The 20,398-nt window shown below is 29.7% G+C and overlaps 2 protein-coding genes across 2 annotated transcripts; one reads left to right on the top strand and one right to left on the bottom strand.

Annotated features, from left to right (window-relative positions):
- Nucleotides 1-407: 407 nt before the first annotated feature.
- Nucleotides 408-9,006, bottom strand: LOC124915911 (protein ARABIDILLO 2-like). The gene is made up of 12 exons (XM_047456658.1): nucleotides 7,741-9,006; nucleotides 7,493-7,669; nucleotides 7,052-7,183; nucleotides 6,776-6,903; nucleotides 6,417-6,504; nucleotides 4,512-4,606; nucleotides 4,356-4,419; nucleotides 4,056-4,258; nucleotides 3,805-3,870; nucleotides 3,636-3,720; nucleotides 792-857; nucleotides 408-638 (listed from the first exon to the last, which is right to left on the bottom strand). Exons 1-12 carry the CDS (start codon nucleotides 9,004-9,006, stop codon nucleotides 408-410), a joined length of 2,601 nt encoding a protein of 866 aa, XP_047312614.1.
- A 5,966-nt stretch (nucleotides 9,007-14,972) lies between these two features.
- LOC124914220 (splicing factor ESS-2 homolog) lies at nucleotides 14,973-16,760 on the top strand. The gene has a single exon (XM_047454725.1). The coding sequence runs from the start codon at nucleotides 15,102-15,104 to the stop codon at nucleotides 16,629-16,631; it is 1,530 nt and encodes a 509-aa protein (XP_047310681.1). The 5' UTR covers nucleotides 14,973-15,101; the 3' UTR covers nucleotides 16,632-16,760.
- The last annotated feature ends 3,638 nt before the right edge of the window (nucleotides 16,761-20,398 follow it).

Here is a 20,398-nt window from a genome sequence, read left to right as displayed (position 1 = left end):
TACACAAGTTTGCGTAGAATAGAAAGCGAATTAAATCCTTAACAGGATTTCTTTCAAACTATTTTTCATAAGCCTTCATCCTTAGCCAGACCCCCGTCTCTATCGATAAAGCCGATCCTATCAGTAAGATCACTAGTGACGTGATGCGTCGTGCCACTATCAACTAGAAAATTATTTTGAGATGTTCCAACGGTTGTAGCATGGACCTGAACTTGTTTAGGGTTAGCAAAAGAGTCACGAAGAGGTATCGGGACACCATGATGTTGTTTCTTGAAGGTATGACACTAAGACAGAACATAACCCTTTACATTGCACCACTAACAGCGATGTTTGCGATTGTTAGGGCGCGAAGTGGATGATGTAGAAAATTTCCCAGGCTGAGTTTTGTCATAATAGTTGGCTTAAGTTTATGCATTCAAGGTTGTCATGGGAGCAAGAGCCCACCATTGAACAACAATAAGGGAGAGTTCTTTAATGAGAAGTTTCTCAGTGAGGTTATGAAATAGAATGGTAATGTCCCTTGCATTGACTCCATCAATGATAGCTCTATAGTTGTTGTTGAGGCCATGCAAGACATGATCATTCATGTCTTCAACGAAGATAGTAGAGCCAAAGGAGGCAAGGAGATCTGCAACTTGCTTCATAGAATGCATGTAGGTGGTGATGGATTGGGTACATTTGGATGTTGTATGGAGACACTCCTTTAACTACTTGAGGTGGATGTTGAATGCCTTGGCATATGTGCACTAGAGAAGTGTCTAAAGATCATGTCATGTCTTTGTTTGAGATACCAGGGATGTCACTTCAAGAGAGAGTGTGGTGAGGAAAGCACCGTATATAAGACGGTCATGTCGATGCTATGTTTGATAAGCAGGATTCAGAGTTGTCACAGGAGATTCAAGGTGGTGGAGACCGTTGTCGCCGGTGCATGAAATGATCCATCTGAATATTTGAGAAGATCATAGTCATCGAGGAGAGATTCAACTTGAAGTTTCCAAGTGAGGTAATTGGAGGGAATAAGTTTGGTAACACTACTAAGGGTGATGCAACTAAAGGGTTTTGATGGCTCATGAGAGTTGTTAATAGAGGAAGAGTTATCGGTGGCCATGAGAGGCAAAACGAAAAAAAGAGCGACGTCTTGTGTTGACGATAAAAGGAAAGGGAGAAGATGATGATCGTGTATTACTCTGATACTATGTAAGAAAGAAGGTTTGGAATGAATTTTATATATTTTTTATAACATCTACGTGTTTCTATTTATACAAGTTTGACAAATATGAGAAAAATAAGAATAAAGCAATAAATTAAAGACCTAGAATTTGAGAAAAAATTATATTTCTTAATTTTATCAATTTAGTTTAAATAAAAAGCAATTAGAAAGCTAATTATTATAATTTGATGAGTGGTTCTTCCATAAATCTATACCAAAAGAAATAGTTAACCAATTAAATTATTATATTTTCAAAATAATGAAAAATAAAATTGCGTAGGCTATATACGGGTAATGTTAATTTTAAAGAGTAAATATTATAAAAAAAAGAAAAGTTTAGATGCTTAAGTGAAGATATAGATCTGACTTTAAGATTTGGTCAATCCAACTTTAGAATTATTGGCATAACTTTAATATATGGTACAAAAAATATGTCCTAGACAATAGTAAATATTACAAATCAATTCTAGAACTTCATAAATAAAATAATAGAAACAACCATACTAAAACAAATAGTTTCTCACTTTAAACGCCTTAATTAAAGTTTGTGTAAAAATCGTAGAGAATCATGCTGCTAGTATCTTATATTAAAAATAATAATAAAAAAATAATAATAATAATAAAATCTAAATTATTAGAGTGAAACTAATTCTATAATTTACCTATAGAATATATTTATCCGACTATTAATAAGAAAAATATAATAATTATATATATTAGCATTAAAGAATTATAAAAGTTAAATTTATTGCAATTCAAACGTTTATTGAGAGTTGTTTAAATTTTATTAAAATAAAATATAGAATTCAGTTGCACACAAACTAAGCTACATGTAATTTCTGTTAAAAAAAAATTTAAAATAAAAAATACTTGGGTGAACTTATTGCCTGTTATAAAATTATATTATTTTAATTGTACAACAAATAGGTTGTTTGTCAAAAATGGATTAAATAATTTTAATAAAGCCTTTGAAAAACTATAATCCCAAATAAAGTCCAGAAAACAAATTTAATATAATTTTGCTACACTAAGAAAAGGGAGAAAAGGGATAGTAATCATAAAAATTACTTTCCATATTTTTAGTTCGTCAATAAGTAAACTCGTCTCTAAAATATGTGGTCGGCATTGTCACTAAATATCTATCAATTTAATATTTAATATTGTCATGATTTTTAAAGCCAAATCTATATATACTTGGATATCAATAGAATATATATCGAATTTGGATTTCAATAGAATATCTACCGAGTTTAGATTTGATTTACTGGTAAATAATTACCCATCTTACTCAGAAATGAGCCTTCATTATAATTTGGGAGTTTGATGCATAAATATGTTTTTTTATGAATCATATTTATTAGTTAAGATGTTAAAAGAATTCAATTTTTAAATTCATGGGTTGAATGAACTCTTTTATTTAATGTTACTTAGAATGAAAATGAATAAATCGAATTTAAACTGAAAGTTAAAAAATATATTAAAAATAACGTGTAGTAAATAAGATTTATGGTGTTTTACTGAGTTTTGTAAACAAATATTTTGACATTTATTTTGTTTCTATTATTTATTTAATGTTGTAAAATTTTGGTTAGTTAATTATTTGTTTATGTTGTAGGTTTCTATCATAATTTTTTAAAATATTTGTGAACTTAGTAATTTTTTTTATGTGTCTATATTTTGATTAATTATTAAATGTTGAATATTAAATAGATTTTGTAGACTTAAAATTTTCATGTACTAAGTCGAAATATTTAAAAATCTAAAGGGAAATTGGAATCAAAATGAAAGAACTTAAATTAAAATATTGGGAATAGTTAGAGGAATCAAAATATAGACACAAACTAATATGCAAAGAAAATTGAGGAGCTGAAAAAATAATCTAACAGAGAACAAACTGAAAATGTGTACAATTTTAACAAAAATAAATTATAAATGAATAAATCAATAGCTATAAATAATTTAGGATGTTATTTGTGAGAATTTAATGAATAGTTATTTACCTAATATATTATAACTTAAGAGAAGATAAACTGTTTTAACCATTCTTAAAAATTCTAAAACAATTTAGACAAAGCAAAATCCATATAATAAAATTACAGGCATCTGAATGTTCATACACAAGTAATTGTTGATTCACTAATAAGTCTTAAAACATGTCATTAACTAAGAAATTATCTGGGAGGAAGATGATTGTTTACAAATAATATTTCAAATTGCGAAGTACGATTTTGGAGAAAGTTTTGGCTGCAAAAGATGCACTCGAACATTTTGATGTTGAACGCAAAATCCTAATCGTTTTCTTGTCTTTAATTATAAGATTAATATGATGCTCTCTATTCTTGTAACCTGGTGTAGTAAACTAAGACACAACAAAATAAAAAACATTTCACAAAAAAAAAATCAAAATATATAATTCTCAAATTACCTGCATTAGAGCGAATATAGCACAAGACTTAATCGGGGAAGAAGAACTTCTTAACATGTTAGCAAATCGTGCAATTTCATCTTCACTGAACAAAAAAAAACAAAAAAAAGAGATAAAGTTAAAACTTGAAATTTAGCATTTTTATGAAAATATTGGTTCCATTAAATACCTGCATTCCAATTGATGCACATTCTTTATACGAGCAAATTGGACAATTCTTTTCAAATCGATGATTCTTAAAGATAAATAATCACATTTAAGTGTTTCATCATCCAAAAAATTGTTAATAAAATCTTCAATATGCTTCATTCCAATCCTTAAAGTCTTTGTTGATTCATTAGACGGATTTCTAAACATAAGAACATATTATTATAAATGTTGCAAACATGTAATAAATAGAAACAAAGATTAAACTAGTACCTTATACTGTATGTGCATCCTTCCGGAAGGATATGAAAAATGTAAGCCATTACTAAAATAGCTAAGAATCGTGCTAGTTCAGATCCGGAAACCAAACAAATGCGAACAAGAACTTGAATCCCTTTTTTTTCAACTAAACGAAGAGCAATATCAGGCTTGAATACGAGATTCCAAAGGGTTCCCATTATAATCACATGTATATTCTGAGCAAAGCCATTCAATTGTTTCATTAAATGTAGCTCAAATTAAGAATGTTATACAATTATTATTTTTTGTTAAATAGTTAACATATTTACTTACATCCTTAACAGAGAGTACATCAGACACTTGACTTCCAAAATGTCTAATTTGTCCTACAGCAATACTGTCATGAAAATAATTAAATTGTTAAATGAAATTAAAAATAGTATATTCAACTCAAAATAAGTGTTGAAATCAACTTAATTTTCACTTTACTTATTAGGTTCTGAGCTCTCGTCCAAATTCTCAACCCCACTAACTCTCTTCCATTTTTTCCATGAATAATTGGTAGTTTCCTTTGATAAATAAACCTGTAAAATTGACACTTTTTTTAGTATAAACTAAAACTATTACGAAAAACAACTAATGACAATAAATTGACATAAATTTATTTTAATTTAATTCCTTAGTGGAGACAATACACGGAACAAGAAATAAAGCCTAAATAGTGAGACACGACACATAAGAGTGGAAAACAAAAGTGAATTTGGTATTCCTAGACTATTTCCAAATCTAGCTATTGAGTTTTTTTTGTCGTTTCTGGAAGTGATTAGATTATGACTGAGCTTGATATAAAGTGAGATGGGCTATACTTGGGAAAACTCGCATTGAAATTCAATGAGATATTCGAAAAAGAATTATTTGTGGCACCTCAATCTTTAGGTATGCTAAGACCGAAGAGAATTCCATCCTATTTAATCCATTTTGGTTTCACCCCCTTTAGGTAGCTTTAGGACATACACTAAGGTCTTTTGGTCTTTTGATTGAGAGTGATTTAAATTTGTCATAAAGAACTATGGATAAAACTTTAGAGAGAATCTTTCCCAAAAAGCTAATTGGATTATTCTACAGCCAGTGCATTAATTGGACAGAGAGAGTTTCATTCTCGTTTTTTCTTGAGTTTGTCTTGTCGTTTCTAGAAACGATGAGACGAGAATTGAACTTGATATAAAATGTGTTCAGTTGGAAACCCACATTGAAATGTAAGGAGAAATTAGTAAAAATAATTATTTGTGGCACCACAATCTTTAAGTATGCTTAGATCGAGGGGGATTTCATCATATCTATTTCATTCTGGATTCATTCTCTTTGGATAGATTTAGGCTATACACATTGGTCTTACGATTGAGAGTTAATATTAGAGAGGTTCTCTAAAAAGTTGTTAATTGGTGAGCTCTTAGTTTTTCATTCTTTCAATATTTCTTAAGTTAGTTTTGTCGTTTTTGGAAGTGATGAGACAAGGACTAAGCTTGATATAAAGTGAGTTCGACTGCACTTGGGAATACCCGCAATGAAATGCAATGGGAAATTAGCAAAAAGAAAAAAAATATTTATATCACCACAATCTTTGGGTATGCTAAAAACAAAAGGTATTCCATTGACATACATTCTAGTTAAAGTTGTTCCATTCGAATTGAGAGTTATTTAGATTTGTCAAAAAAATCTAGATAAAACCTTATAGAGAAACTCTCCCAAAAAGTTAATTGGATTATTCTACTTTACAAGTATTAATCGAGCAAAGTTTCACTCTCGTTTTTTATTCTTCCAATTTTTCCTTGAAGTGACGAGATTAGAATTGAGTTTGAGATAAATTGAGTTCGATTAAACATAGGGAACCCCACATTGAAATTCAATGAGAAATTAGCAAAACAAAAATTAAACATGAATTATTTTTTGCCCCACCCTACTCCCTTCATGCCTTTGTTGAAACCAAAGGATTCCACGATCCATTTTGACTTCATTCTTTTTGGTATCTTTAAACCATTCATCCTATTCATAGTGGTTCTATTTTGATAGAGAGTGATTTAAGTTTGGCAAAAGGAATTGTGGTTAAAGTTTTTTCGAGCTATTTATTGGTATGTTTGTCATGTTATTCTAGTTGTAGTCAATTCAACATAAAAACTTAATTGTATCCCTCATCTGTGATTGACCACATCTAGTGGTAGAATTTTCCACTTCTGATTTTGAATTAATTAACAAAAGAACTTGGATGGATCTATTTCATGATATTTTTTATTAAACACTTTATTATTGAAGTTTAGAACACATAATAAGAAAAAAAAATGTATATAACTTTAATAGGAAGTAATGAACCGTTTCATCATAAAAGAATATACTTACCAAAGCTTCAATGCCATCAACTGCTACAATTTCTTCCCGGTTCCATTCATCAAAAGACAAGTTATGAAGTGCCTCAACAGTTTTTTCGCTGCATCAAGAATAACATTCACAATAATATACTTTGTTAGTGATTTTATAAACTAATTTCTTTAGCATTTGACTTTATTATATTTGTTGGTACATAATTTTAGATTGAGTTTGTATAATATGTAATAATAATTATTTTAATGAGGTTATCCAAATTTCAAATTATGAATTCACTCTTATTAATTGTGTATTTTTTTCATATTGCAAAGATATACCAGAGTTGCAAATATTTAAACCAAGTAACGTTCTAAAGAAACGATTATACAACATACCAGATATGTTTATCTTCTGAACGAATGAGTCCTACAAGTCTTTGAAGAACACCTAATTTGTGTCCAGCTATTATACTGTTGTCATTTGTATGTACCATTCTTGTCAAGTTAGCAAAGACAAAAGCAACCTAAAAAAAACATATATAAAAATTAATAAGGGCAATGTCAAATTAAGAAGCTTTTTAACTTTTTTGTTTAAGGTTTATTTTGAATGCAATCATTTTGTACCATAATATTTATTAGAAAACAAGTTTAAAAAGACATCAATTGTCTTACCAGCTCCAATACTCCAACAAACAAGCACTCTTGAGTAATAGTCACAAGGGCATCTAAGCAAATATTTCTACTAATTTCTATGCTTATTTTTTCATCTGATGTCATACATGCTAGTGTACCAACACCATTTTCCTGTAAAGAAGAGCATTCATAAAAAAAACAAAAAGTTATTTTAAAGTTATTTTTTTCCAAGAATGTCATGGTTTAAGTGAAAATTCTTGTGAGTGGTAAAATATAAAATAAAATAAAGTGAAATAAATGAACAAGATGAAAAATTTACCAACACATTTTCGCTTAAAGAAGTCCATCTTTGTAGGAGGTTTTTCAATATTTCTAAACCACCACACTCGTAAATAATATTCTACAAAAAAATAATGTTATAAACAATTTTTAATCGGTCAAAATAATTGTCAAAATAAAGAATTATTATGAAAATAGAACCTTATATTCATTCTCTGACATTACTTCATACAATCTTTCACGCACATTCCTTAATCCATTACTAGCCTCCTCAAGAATAGATATATTCGTAGACTCTAGTAATTTCACTATAACTGAAACCCCTTCTTTGAAGGTCACAATTATAAATTTTTTATTCGAAAACACCATATTTATTCCCTATAAAACAAATATAATGACAACATGTGAAAAATATAAATATTGAAATCATCATTATATTCCAAACATACCTTCATCACTTCTAATTGAACTCCTTCACTTGATGATTTTACTAAATTTAAAACGTTTGCCATTCCATATAGTATTGCCTTTATTCTTTGATCATCTGTATCATCATCAACTTCTTCATCAAAAGGAGTTGATGCATGTAATGCAATTCCTCTAATCGCCCTTTTTTGTACATCCTCATCTGAACTTTTTAAAAAATTAGTCATTAAAGTTAGACCATCTTTAATCCAGAAGTATGTCAATCTCATTGAGTGAAAATTCAGTTCTGCTAAACGAAGAAGCGAACGCGATAAAACTTGTTCAATCCATGGCATGATCAAGATATCTTGAGAATCCAACAATTTGGGTATGCAAGTCAGCATGGATAACAACTTTATACCCATTTCATTTGTAGGGCTAAAATTCACATCTGCATCCAATTTCGGGCAGCAAAGAGCACATAAGACCTTTAAAGTTGGAGAATAGGAAAGTAACCTATCAATAGCATTTGCACTAATACGTGTTCTTGACACATCCAACGCTAACAAATTTGCAAACTTAATCCAATGCTCTATAACTAGACCTGAATCCAAGTTTTTTGTTCCAGCAATTGAGAGAAATTTAACTGATAGAAGTTTTGTCAGCGCTATCTCGTCCACTCTTACACAATCCGTAAATGCGACTTCTACCAAATTGCGACAATTGTTACTTAGAGCATTAATCGCTATTGAGTTAACATCTCTCACGGCTGAAAGCCAAAGCTTCTTGAGATTATGACAGCACATAGCAATTGATTTGATTCCTTCACTACTGATTCCCTTACAGTAGCTATAACCAAATTCGATGACTTCAAGTAACTTATTCATATCTACAATTATAGATAAAGTTACGTCGTTGACTCTCCCATAAAAGTTACCTCTTATCTCAATCAAAGTGCTTACTTTGAGACTGATTATCGCCTCAGCAGATTCTTCTCCATCAAAACAAAGTTTCTGAAGGGAAGAACATCTAAAAGCAAGAGAGGGGGCTGTGGAGATATCAAATTTGTGGGCTCGAAGATCCAGTGACTGCCATAAACATGGAGAAGCACCGAGAGACCACCAACTTTGGCAAACTGAAGATAAATTCGCCCTGTCCTGATAATTCAGAAGAGAAAACAGATGAATAACTGTATCACCTGGAAGTTGAGTCCAGTCTACGGTTGAAATCCAGCTCCTATCTCCTTGAATTTCGTTGTTGTTTGTTGAAATCTCCTTAGATTTGTCATTTGTGAGGACTCTCTGGTTCATATCTGATCAATCAAATCATGCACAATTAGAGGAGCAATGGGTACTGCCTGCCGTTTAGATTCTGCTGAAAATGGTTTTTGTGTAGTTCATGTAGCAATAACAAATAATCCATCTTTTCATTTATTTGTAATCTCACCCAGATTACAACAATCCAATCCTATTACAGTAATACAATTTTATGGCCTTGTTTGGATTATACTGTTTGATCCATATAATTATATTATTAAAATTTGAAACAAAATAATTAAGTCAAACTGGACCAGGGGAAATTAGGAAAATATAATTATTAGCAAACAAGAGAAAAAGAAGAAAATGTATTTATTAAGAAATAAAAAATAATAAAGGAAATGTACTTATTAGAAAAACCATAATTCACATGTAATTATTATAAATAAAATAAAGGTAATGTAGGAAAAAATATATTAAATGTAATAATATAATTTTCTTTCTTATTTTACAGAATTGAAAATTTGAATTTCAAAATGGCCTATAATAGACCACATTTGGATGTCTATATTAATTTTTTTAGTTTGAGTTATTTGATTATTTTAAATAATGTTTTATTATATTATATATTTTTAATAATTAAATTATTTATTTTATTAATTAAAAAATCAAAATATTTCTATTTATTTTATACAAAATTAGAATTATAAAATATAAATAATACTTTAATAATTCAATTTAAATATCTACACTTTAATTAAATAAAATTTGTAATTTGAATGCACACTAATTGATACAAACTTATTTACATTAACATGTACTTTTAATAAAATTCCCCTTATATTTAATTGGTAAAGCGGTTCAGTTTATTTAATTGGTAAATGGGTGAATTTGATTTAACTTATATAATACGGTAAGTTTGATTTGCTAGATAAATTTTATTCAGCTTATTTAATCGCTAACATCAGGAAAGTTTGATTCAACTTATTTATTTTTTATTTTATAATATTATTTAATATTTAATATTATATTTATATATATATATTTTTATTATTAATTTAATTTTAAAGATTAATAAATTATTTAAATTAAATATTTTAAAATAAATTATATTATATAATAAATGTTATAAAATTTTATTAAAAATAGTGATAAGAAAGAGAATTTTGAAGAGATAATTATGAGAAAATGAAGTGTCACCACTAGTTGAAAAAAATGAGAAAAGGTAAGAGTAAAAAAAATGAAAAAATTTGTTATTTTTTAATAATCACTCCACGCCAAATTATTATCTCTCAAATTTTCCCTCCCATCGTTTCTCTTTTATTAATATGTAATTTTAAATATATATTTAATATAATATATATATATATACTTATTATAATTTATTTATATCCATTTTACAAAATATATATTTATAAATTTTATTTTATTTATATCCAATTTTTTCTTTTCAATTTCCCATTTTTCAAACACAACTATCTCGGCAGTTTTTCACTTCTCTCTTATCATTGACACTACATATCCTAGTATGTTATTAATTTTAGTACTTTATTATCACATAATTATTTAATATTATTATTATTATTGAGATGTGATTAATTGTGTTATATACTACTTCTTTTTTTTTCAAGAGGGCAAACTCAAAATTGTCATTTAGTGTTTTTATGAAAACTGAAGCCTATTTAAAAAATAATTAAATAAATTAGAATTAAATATTTTCTTTATTATTATTGTTTGTTTTAAAAATATTAATCAAAAGTAATCTTATTATATTTATAAAAGTTAAATATCATACATTATTAATAGGAAATTATTAAATTTGTTATTATTATTATTATTAGATTAAATCTTTTTAAAACAAATAAAATATAAATATTTTTTATATATATAATTAACTTTAATTAATTTAATAAATTTAATAAATTATCTATCAAAATGAATTTATATATGATATATAAATATTTGACGGCGTTGGACAATACACTACCATTGTAATTTACATCGAAACCTAAAATAATATTATTTAGTGAAATCCAAACCTTTTAATTATACTCACTAATTAAATTAATAAATTATCTAGGAAAAAATAATTTATCAATAATATATAAATATTTGACGGTGGAAAAAATATCCAAAATAGTGGATAATACAATACCATTGCAACTTCTGTTGAAAACCTAGATAATTATTTAGTCTTCTCTAAATCTTTCATCTCCAATTTCTCGATTTCCGCCCGCAAGGATTGGAGTTGTACCTTCTTCACTTTATTTTGGTCGGAATAAGTTTCCACCAGAATTTTTCATGCTTCTTGAACACTATCCGCCTTTGAGATCCTCACATAAATTGGAATTTCAATAGTTTGATAGATTTGAAAGAGAGCATTCCTCTCCTTTATTTTTTTTACTCTTCAAGAGTGTCATTTCTTTTTCGATTAAACCCTCTTTATCTTTCGGTGCTTCTACACCATCTTCAACAACATTCCATAAGTCTTGAGATTCAAGACATATCTTCATTAGATTACTCTAGTAATCAAAATTTTCTCCATTGAACTGAGGCACTAGGGAAACAAGATTGTTAGCCATTATTTTTGTATGGCTTAAGAAAGTATTTGGAGAAAAATATTATATTCTAATATTTGGATACTTTAAACAATGAGAACACCTTTATTTATACTATCTAATGGATTATTCTAGAAGCCTACATAAATGCAAAAAAATTAAAAACAATTTTGTAACTCTTAGAGTTTAAATGAAAACATATTTTAGATACTATTAATTATAAAAATAATTAACCAAATAAAAACTTATTCAAATCTTATTTATTCCAACAATTTTAAGCAATTTTGGAAGAAAAAAAAGAGTTGCGTGTATTACATGTGATTAACAAATGGACAAAATTTAACTCACAGAAGATTCATTTTTATGAAATTTGATATTCTATTAAAATTAAGCCTACAAATAACATATTTTTAGATTAGGTATAAATTTAAGAACTCATAATGGAACGTCGAATGATGGAGAGAACATATCGACCATTTAGATCCAAAATAAATGGTTGATCATGGAAGACTGTATACCATGTGAGAAATCATGGTGGGATTTGTCAGACATTCTTTATAAACTTAAGAAATTTGCGTATGCTTCTCAAATGTTGGTTTGTGGGAGATCATGTTTTATTTTGTGCTAAAATTAATGACTTGTATAATGAAATTAATGTCATTTATAGGGCTAAGGAGATTCATGAACTCTTCGATGAGGAGGTTAGTTCTTAGATTCACATTGTTAGTAAGTTGTTCAATATGTGTAAGGAGGAAGAAAATGTGGCACGTTAGCAAAATAGAGTTACATCGTTAAGAGTCGGAGATATAAACGCCAAATTTTTATATGGGATATCTATTGCACAAGTAAGAAATAATGTGATTATTTTGATCTCGATCAAGGAGGAAGTTCATGATAGTGAATCAAAAATATCTACAAGTATTGTCAAAGTCTATGCGGGTTTGTTTGAGAAGACATTTAAGGTCAGGCTTAAATTGAATGGTATTACTTTTGATTCAATTAGTACGGCGCAAAAAGATATGTTAGAGAGTCGTTTTACGTTGGAGGAGGTTGAGGAAGCCACTAAGGGGTGCGAAAGTGATAAAGCGTCAGGATCTGACATGTTTACTTTGACCTTTTTTAAGAGGGTGTAATATTTCCTTAAGACTATAATAATGGAAAAAATTGATCATTTTTATCATTTTCATCATTTGACAAGAATTGGAACTCTACTTTGATATGTCTTATTGGTAAAGTTTTAGGGACTATTGATGTGAAGAATTGTAGATCTATCAGTCTCGTTTCGTTTTCTATAATATTGTCGCAAAATATTTGTCCAACAAGTTGTGGAGGTTGTTAAAGACAGTCATATCTAGTAATCAGATGGCGTTTATCAAATGTCGTCAAATTTATGATGTCGTATTAATAGCTAATGAATGTATAGACTCAACTAATTTAATATGTGACAAATTTATTTTTGTCAAGTTAGATATCAAAAAATCTTATGCTCACGTCAATTGGGAGTTTTTGTTTGATGTAATGGACAGAATAAGAATGAGTGCGAATGTATTAGATTTTCTCTCTCGATGGTTAAGTTTTCTACCATTGTTAATGGGAATTCTCATGAACTTTTTGAGAGTTCTCGAAGGATCAGACAGGGTGATTCACTCTCCTCTTTCATCTTTATTATTGTTATGGAAGCCCACTAAAAACTGATAGTTTTAGTAAAAAACTCGTGACTCTTCCGTGGAGTGAGTTGTGAGTCAAAAAGATATCATTTTGCCATATTACATTTATCATTCGGTGATGAAATGCTCTACATGGTTTAGGCTACCTATATGAATTTTAAACACCTTCGGAATATTTAATGGTTATTCGGTGAATGCTTCAGTCTTCGAGTTAATCTTAATAATTCCAATATTTTTTCTCAAATTATGTTTCGAATAAAAGAAGGGTGAAGTTGACAAATGTGTTGGATTTTAAAATTTGTGGTCTTTCGTCAACATATCTTGATATGTCATTCGGTGCTAAATTACGATATAAAGTCTTTTGGACCCGATTATCAATAAAATGAAATGTAAACTATCTAGATAGAAAAGTAAAATAATCTCGAAAGGAGTCGAATAATCCTCATTAAGAGTGTGTTGTCATCTATGTACGTATATATGATGTTTTTATTCATTCTTTCCAAAAGTGTGGCGGTGAAAATGGAGAAAATAATGTGTAAATTTTTATGGGTATCTTTTAACTCATCGTTTTACATCTAGTTAGTTAGGATAATGTTAAATGTTTTAAAGATCAAAGAGGTCTGGATATTCGAGATCTTATTTCCTTTAATAAGACTTTTCTATTAAAATGATGTAGTAGATTTGTAAAGAAGCCGAATAGTCTTTAGGCATCGATGATCAGATGTAAGTATATTCATAATTGGTTTGGTTGGTTCACCATGTCTAATTATCCAGCGGGGTGTAGCACTTGAAGGGGAAGTTATTCAATATATAAAAGTTTTCGTAAGTAGTCTAGATTCATTGTGGAAGATGGTTTTTCGATCAGTTTTTAGGACGACATTTGGTATAGTCTAGCTACGACATATCATGAGTTTGTTTCCATTTCTATATGTAGAAATGTCATGATTAAGGACATATTTTATTCTGGGTCTAATGGTTTCGCTAGCCGAATTAGATATAGAAGGAGATTAAATATTATAGAGAGTTCATCCCATAATAGAGTTTACTTTTTGTAAGACGCAAGCAAGTGTCCCCCGTCTGAACAAGACGTTATACTTGTAAAACATTGATAGTTTCCTTGTTGGGCATTACTACAAGTTGTTCGTTAAGATGATTCCATATAATTGGGAAAATTTTGGGAGTCAAAAATTTCATTAAAGATCTCGTTCTTTAAATGTAGCATTATATTCATAGTGCAATTTTTATAGATGATATGTGTATGAACATTTTTATATTATGGTTAGTCGTATGTGTCACGAGAAGGTTGAATCGACAACTCACTTATTTTTATATTGTCGATGTGGTGACTAATATATGGAGCCTTTTGTGCAATATTATTGAGATTCATTGGGTAATGTTTGAGTCTTTAGGTAGTTGCTGAGAAGTTTTGATTGATGCGGATGATATGGAAGACCTACATATTTAGGTTATCATCCCAATTAATTTTGGTGGACTTTCTGGTTTAAGAGAAATCGTCAAACTTTTAATGATTGTAGTCGTTCATTGCGTATCATTCATATTGTTATTATTATGACGTTTTCTGAAATTCATTCCGGAAAGTCGAGTCCGTTGAAAAATTAATCGTTCTTTTAGAGAACTTACGAGCTCGATAACTTATCGAGTCCGTTTGCAAATAAAGTTTGATTCAAGGGTATAAATAAATATAAAATAAACTTTTGAGGATAATTTGTTATAAATCCCAAATAAAATAATAATAAAATAATGTGTAGCAGCCTCCTAAGACTCTAATCCGAAGCATCTTCTCCTTTTGCGAATCCGTGTTCTTCTCGGTTCTTCTTTTGGAGGAGGAGTTAGGGCTACAAATTCTATAAGCCCCCTTCCCTGTAAGATTCGCCATTAATTCTTCTCTCGTTTTTCTGCAACGATGCTGCTATCTCCAGGGAATTCTCCGCGTCACCTTTCATCTCCTTCGCCATCTGTTTCCGAAAGGTCAATCGAAAACCCTAACCGGATCTCTTCAACCGCAGCGGCAACACCTACAAGAAATCAACAGACCGTTCTCGATGAAGATACCTATGTCGCCTCCATCGAGAAGATCATTGAGCGTGACTTCTTCCCAGATATCCCCAAGCTCCGTGACCGCCTGGATTGGCTCGAAGCAATTCGGAGCGGAGATCCTGTCCAAATTCGCGATGTGCAATTAAAGATCATCGAGCGCCGTCGTGGAAAAGCTCTTAATCTTGGCTCCACAAAAGGTAAATCACGAACACCTGGATCGACTTTCTTCAGAACTAGTACGACTCCTTTTGAATTTGATAGAGCTACCCCTTCTGTTGCTAATAATGAGAATTTGGGTGATAATGATACGTCTAGTGATGATGCTCTAATTGATCCTAGTTACTCACTTGATCAGTTCTTTAGGAGGTACACTAGTGAGGACAATGATAGTTTTTCGAAAATCATAGAAAAAGTTAATAGGAAGAGGAAGGAGAGGTATGGGTACTTGACAGAAGGGGAAAACGAGGATGATGTTCAATCGATCGAAGATGCAAAGAGGGATCGAATTACTGACGGATATGGAACATCAGATCAGCCACCTAGTACATTGGAAGGATGTAAATATATTGCAAAGAATTTATTGATGTACCATCCTGCTGATCGAGGTGAGGCTCCATTAACAGAAGCAGAAAGAGCGGAAAGGTTAAAGTGTTTAACAAAAGAAATTAACATGTCCAATACTCGTTTTCACGGAAAAATGATAAATGATATACCAAAAGAGGAGAACCCCATGTCGGTTCTGTATACTCCTGTTTCCGGCTCAACTCCAGGCCCCTTTTCTTTATCAGATAGAGAAGGGGATAAGTTTAAGAAATACGATTTGGAAGACTTGAAGAAAACCCCAAACCCATACTATTTAGAATCCTCTAAGAAGGCTGACAATGGTTACAACTTTGTTCGAACTCCATCACCTGCTCCTGGTGCAGATGAATCTCCTTTTATAACATGGGGAGAAATCGAAGGGACTCCACTAAGATTAGATCTTGAGGAAACTCCAATCGACATTGGTGGAAGTGGAGATGGGCCTCGGTTTAAGATCCCATTCCCGCCTACTAGAGATTTAAAGGCACATTCTTTGTCTAGAGATGCAGCTCGTAAGGTGAGGGATAGGTCTAGAATGTTCCAGAAACCACCATTGCCATCACCCGTTAGAGGGGGAAGTGCTAGCCCTAGTGCAAGAACACTGTCACCTGCTGCTCAGAAATTTGTTCGTAATGCAATTGCAAGATCTTCCCACAATGTTGATAAGGATCTCCGGGCTTCTTATAGAGGAGGGGCAAGCCCGGGGCTTTCTACTCCAAAAAGTGTTAGGAGTATGTCCAGGTTAGGGAGAGAAGATGAGAGCTTAAGTACTAGATCACCTTCTGTCAGGGATGGCTTAAATACACCTTGGTGAAGAGATGTGCCTACTATTATGACTGTAATATGCTGCTTCTGCCATTTGAATCTATGTAAGTTTGAATCATGTGTTAAAACTTAAAAGACTATTTACTATTACTGTTTGGAAGCAAACTTGTTATGTTTTCCCCTTTTGTTCTTTAATTGACTGGTTCATTTGAAATATATGTTGTTTTGTCCCAAAGCATTCTGCTGATAATCCCTCTTATTTTATGATAACCCTTTATTGTCACTATTGCTTTTGGGTTTTCACCTGTTATTGGTAATAATAGAAAGTTAATCCCCTCGATATTGAAACCTTTTGATGTTGTCTTATGAGTTGTGTTTTGGTAAACTATTCCTCTGGATGCAGTAGTTAGTCTAAATATAGTTTGTCCAGTTGGAACACTTTTTTGATCAATATGGATTTGAATTCATCTGTAGTTAGTCTTTTGAATCTGGATCAGTCCGGATGCAATAGTTGTTAGTCTTTTCAAAGATTTTCTCATATCTGTTGATTTCATCTTTATTTGTGATCTTGCTCCACTTCTTACAATGATCGTCCATTCTTTCTTACAAGGACAACTTGTCCTCATATTCAATCTCCTCATACCTGGATAATGGTACAAGAGGTGGAAATCATTCCCCACTACTTGATGCATCATTCATCGACTTTGCTGCTCATCATTGCAAAAAAAGGAATTAACTCGAACTGGATGCTCTTCCTCATCTCGGGAGACTCCAAAGTCATGGAATCCTCGCATACATTATTAACTATTCTCACAATAGGTTCATCTCAAGGGAGGAATGTTTGTATCTCACTTTCAACATTGCACCCCAAGTTCCCAACCTCTAGGTGAAAAACTCAAGTTTCCTTAGAGATACGTCTAATCAAAATGCATTTGTCTTTCCCGACTTCCTAACCCATGGCAATACATTCTCAAAAGATCATTTGTTGGGAACTTTGTTTCCTTTCCAACACCCCACCATTTTCTAACGAAACAGAAAATATCTTGAGAGTTTCAACCCATAAACCATTTTCTAATGTTTTCATGGTCCTTTTAACATCTCAATCTCCCAAAGAAGCTCGACGAGTATGTGGGATAGGATCCTCTATTACGGATCCTGTTTCCTCACAGGGGCAAAAACATCAATTTTTAAAATATATATACTCTTACCCCTCTCTGTGAGGGGACATGAGAACAGGGATCCCCAAAAAAGTAACCCAAGTGAACCATTTTTAATCCAAATTAAAATTGCGACTGTTTGGTGTCTTGCCTCACCTGAAGAAATATTTGCGTGAACCAACCAATCCTCTCTATTGTCCCAAAAAATCTTTGTAAAGAAAAAAATATATGTAACACCTATAGGACTTACCATCTCTGCCCCTAATTTTATTTTTGAGATATTTTTGCGAAAACCTTTTATACCATATTTAAAAATATATATATTATGATAAAAGTATTTATAATAATGTTTTTATATAGTATATATTATGTATTATTTTAAAATATAAAGAAATAAATTTAAAATTCTTATAAAATGTAAAAATAATTAAAAATGTTTGTGATATTATAATTTTAGTTGTATTAATTAGTGTTTGGGGTGAGATATAAATACTATTTTCATCAATTACTGGAAAAATAGAATTCAAATAAAAAAAAATCGGTTTCAAATTATAATTGACATTCATATCTCTCAATTGTTATCTTTTGTCATGGTTTAAGCAACAAGCAAACAAAAGAAATATCCCCAAAAGCAACAATTGTTTTCTTGCCCATTCTTTGTTTTACTCTTTTCAAGAAAAACCCATCTTTATGTTTTAAATATTAATCTTTCACCTTATCGTTAATTTTATTGTTTTTCGAATAAACGAAAATGGTTAAAGAAAGAATGTGTTGATTGATGTGTAAGCATCCTAGTCCAAAATTTCTAACATTCAAGTATTTTCAATTTAAATATTTGAGGTCTTCAAAAAATTGGTTATATAAAGAGCTAATATGTAGCCCATATGGTACATGGATTGGATTGTATTTTAAATATTAAAATGTTATATTTAACATTTTTAAGTTATTAAAAAAAATTAAATTTTTAAGTAAAATTAGAAATCTACTTCGAAATATTATTCTCTAAAAAATGCTTCTAATTCTAAATTATAGGGAAACCCAAATAACAGCACATTTACCTATTTATGTCGCATTCGAAATTCCTCCTTAATTTTATGCATATGATAAAAATGATTTTTATTCTCAAAGTGTGGAGAACTTGAAACAAATCTCATATTTACATGTTGATGTCGCAACCGAGATTCCTATAGTGGCTCTTATCGTAGACGTTGAAGACCTTACAGAATCTCACATCAAAGTCACGAACTACATAATGTAGAATTGTTTTCGTCCTTTAAAAAAACATTTGCACTAATTTTTCATGAGGTTGAAAAAGTTATAAAAGTGAGAACGAGAAGAAAAAAATTGGGTTAAATATACCATTATACTCTCTTCTTCAATGATACATTATTAACATTCATTCTTAATTTTTAAAATTGTATTTAAATATATCACCATCATTGTCATTCTAGTTTATAATAATCACTCTCAAATTTATATTTATCGAGATTCGAACTTTGTTCTCAAAGATAATATGTGAACGTTTTAACTGTTGGACTGTAGGTAAAGTTTCACCGACAAAGTAATATATTGATTATTACATTCACATTAAATTTTTTTTTAAAAATGAGTATTTAACATTTGTTATTATAAACAAATAAATTAAAATATAATATTATGAATATGTAATAATAAGTTATAATTTAAAGTATAAAATTTTATTAACTTAGTTAGTTAAAATAAATTATATTATAATTATATGTTTCAAGTTTAATATATCATTTTGAATCTTTAACTAAGTTAGTAATAAAATATATATATATATATATATATATATATATATATTATTTCTTATTATTATTACTTATTTTAAATATATATTAATTAATTAATTAAAATATATAAATATATATTTAAAAATGAATGATGAAAAAGGAAAAAAAAATTATCCCTTTCTATCTTTTTATTTTAATTATATAAAATATTATAAGATTTTGAAATAATTTATAAAAGATTAATAATTATATATATATATATATATATATATATATATATATATATATATATATAATAGGAAGTGTTTTATATAATTGTAAACACTAAAGTTTTAATTAATTCACAAATTTAAAAATAATTATTTTGAACAAGTGAAATTAAAATAATTAAAAAATAAGGTCAAAATCAAAGAAAATAAATAAAAATAATTTAGGATAAATTTTTATTCATTTATCTCAAATTAATTTTAGAAAAATTAAATGAATTAAGATAAATAATTTAGGATAAATGTTGTATCCATTCTATCCTAGATGAATTATTTTTTAAGCCTACAAAATATAAAAATAAATAATAAATTAGTAAAATAAATGTCATATTTATTAAAAATATTTTGTAGGTTAAAAATAAAGTAAAGGGAATATAGAAAAATCAATTTCAAACCAGCCCTTAGACTGAAAATGGAGTGTAATCTGCTACCGCCGAAATTAGGAGGATTCAGTGTAGTAGACGTCCTACGGCCATTGGATGAGCGCTAAAAGCTCATCCAACTTACGAGAGACATCCACGTCGCCCGCTACAACGAAAGCGAGGCGCTTCCGCATAGCATAGGATCAGCAGACGGACGCCTCCAATGATGTCAATCTAGTCGTGCGCGGACCGCTCATCGCCAATGGAGCGCTAATGG

The sequence above is a fragment of the Impatiens glandulifera genome, chromosome 9 (genome assembly GCF_907164915.1).
Source record: "Impatiens glandulifera chromosome 9, dImpGla2.1, whole genome shotgun sequence".
NCBI lineage: Eukaryota > Viridiplantae > Streptophyta > Magnoliopsida > Ericales > Balsaminaceae > Impatiens > Impatiens glandulifera.
This window is presented reverse-complemented; position numbering and strand designations above follow the sequence as displayed.

Excerpts from the sequence above, each read along its gene's own strand:
- LOC124915911 (XM_047456658.1), bottom strand. The coding sequence starts at position 9,006 with ATGAACCAGAGAGTCCTCACAAATGACAAATCTAAGGAGATTTCAACA. Across the intron at positions 4,420-4,511 it reads GAGAGCTCAGAACCTAATAA|TATTGCTGTAGGACAAATTA; the intron begins GTAAAGTGAAAA and ends TTTTCATGACAG. Across the intron at positions 3,871-4,055 it reads GGATGCACATACAGTATAAG|AATCATCGATTTGAAAAGAA; the intron begins GTACTAGTTTAA and ends TTTATCTTTAAG.
- LOC124914220 (XM_047454725.1), top strand. The coding sequence starts at position 15,102 with ATGCTGCTATCTCCAGGGAATTCTCCGCGTCACCTTTCATCTCCTTCG.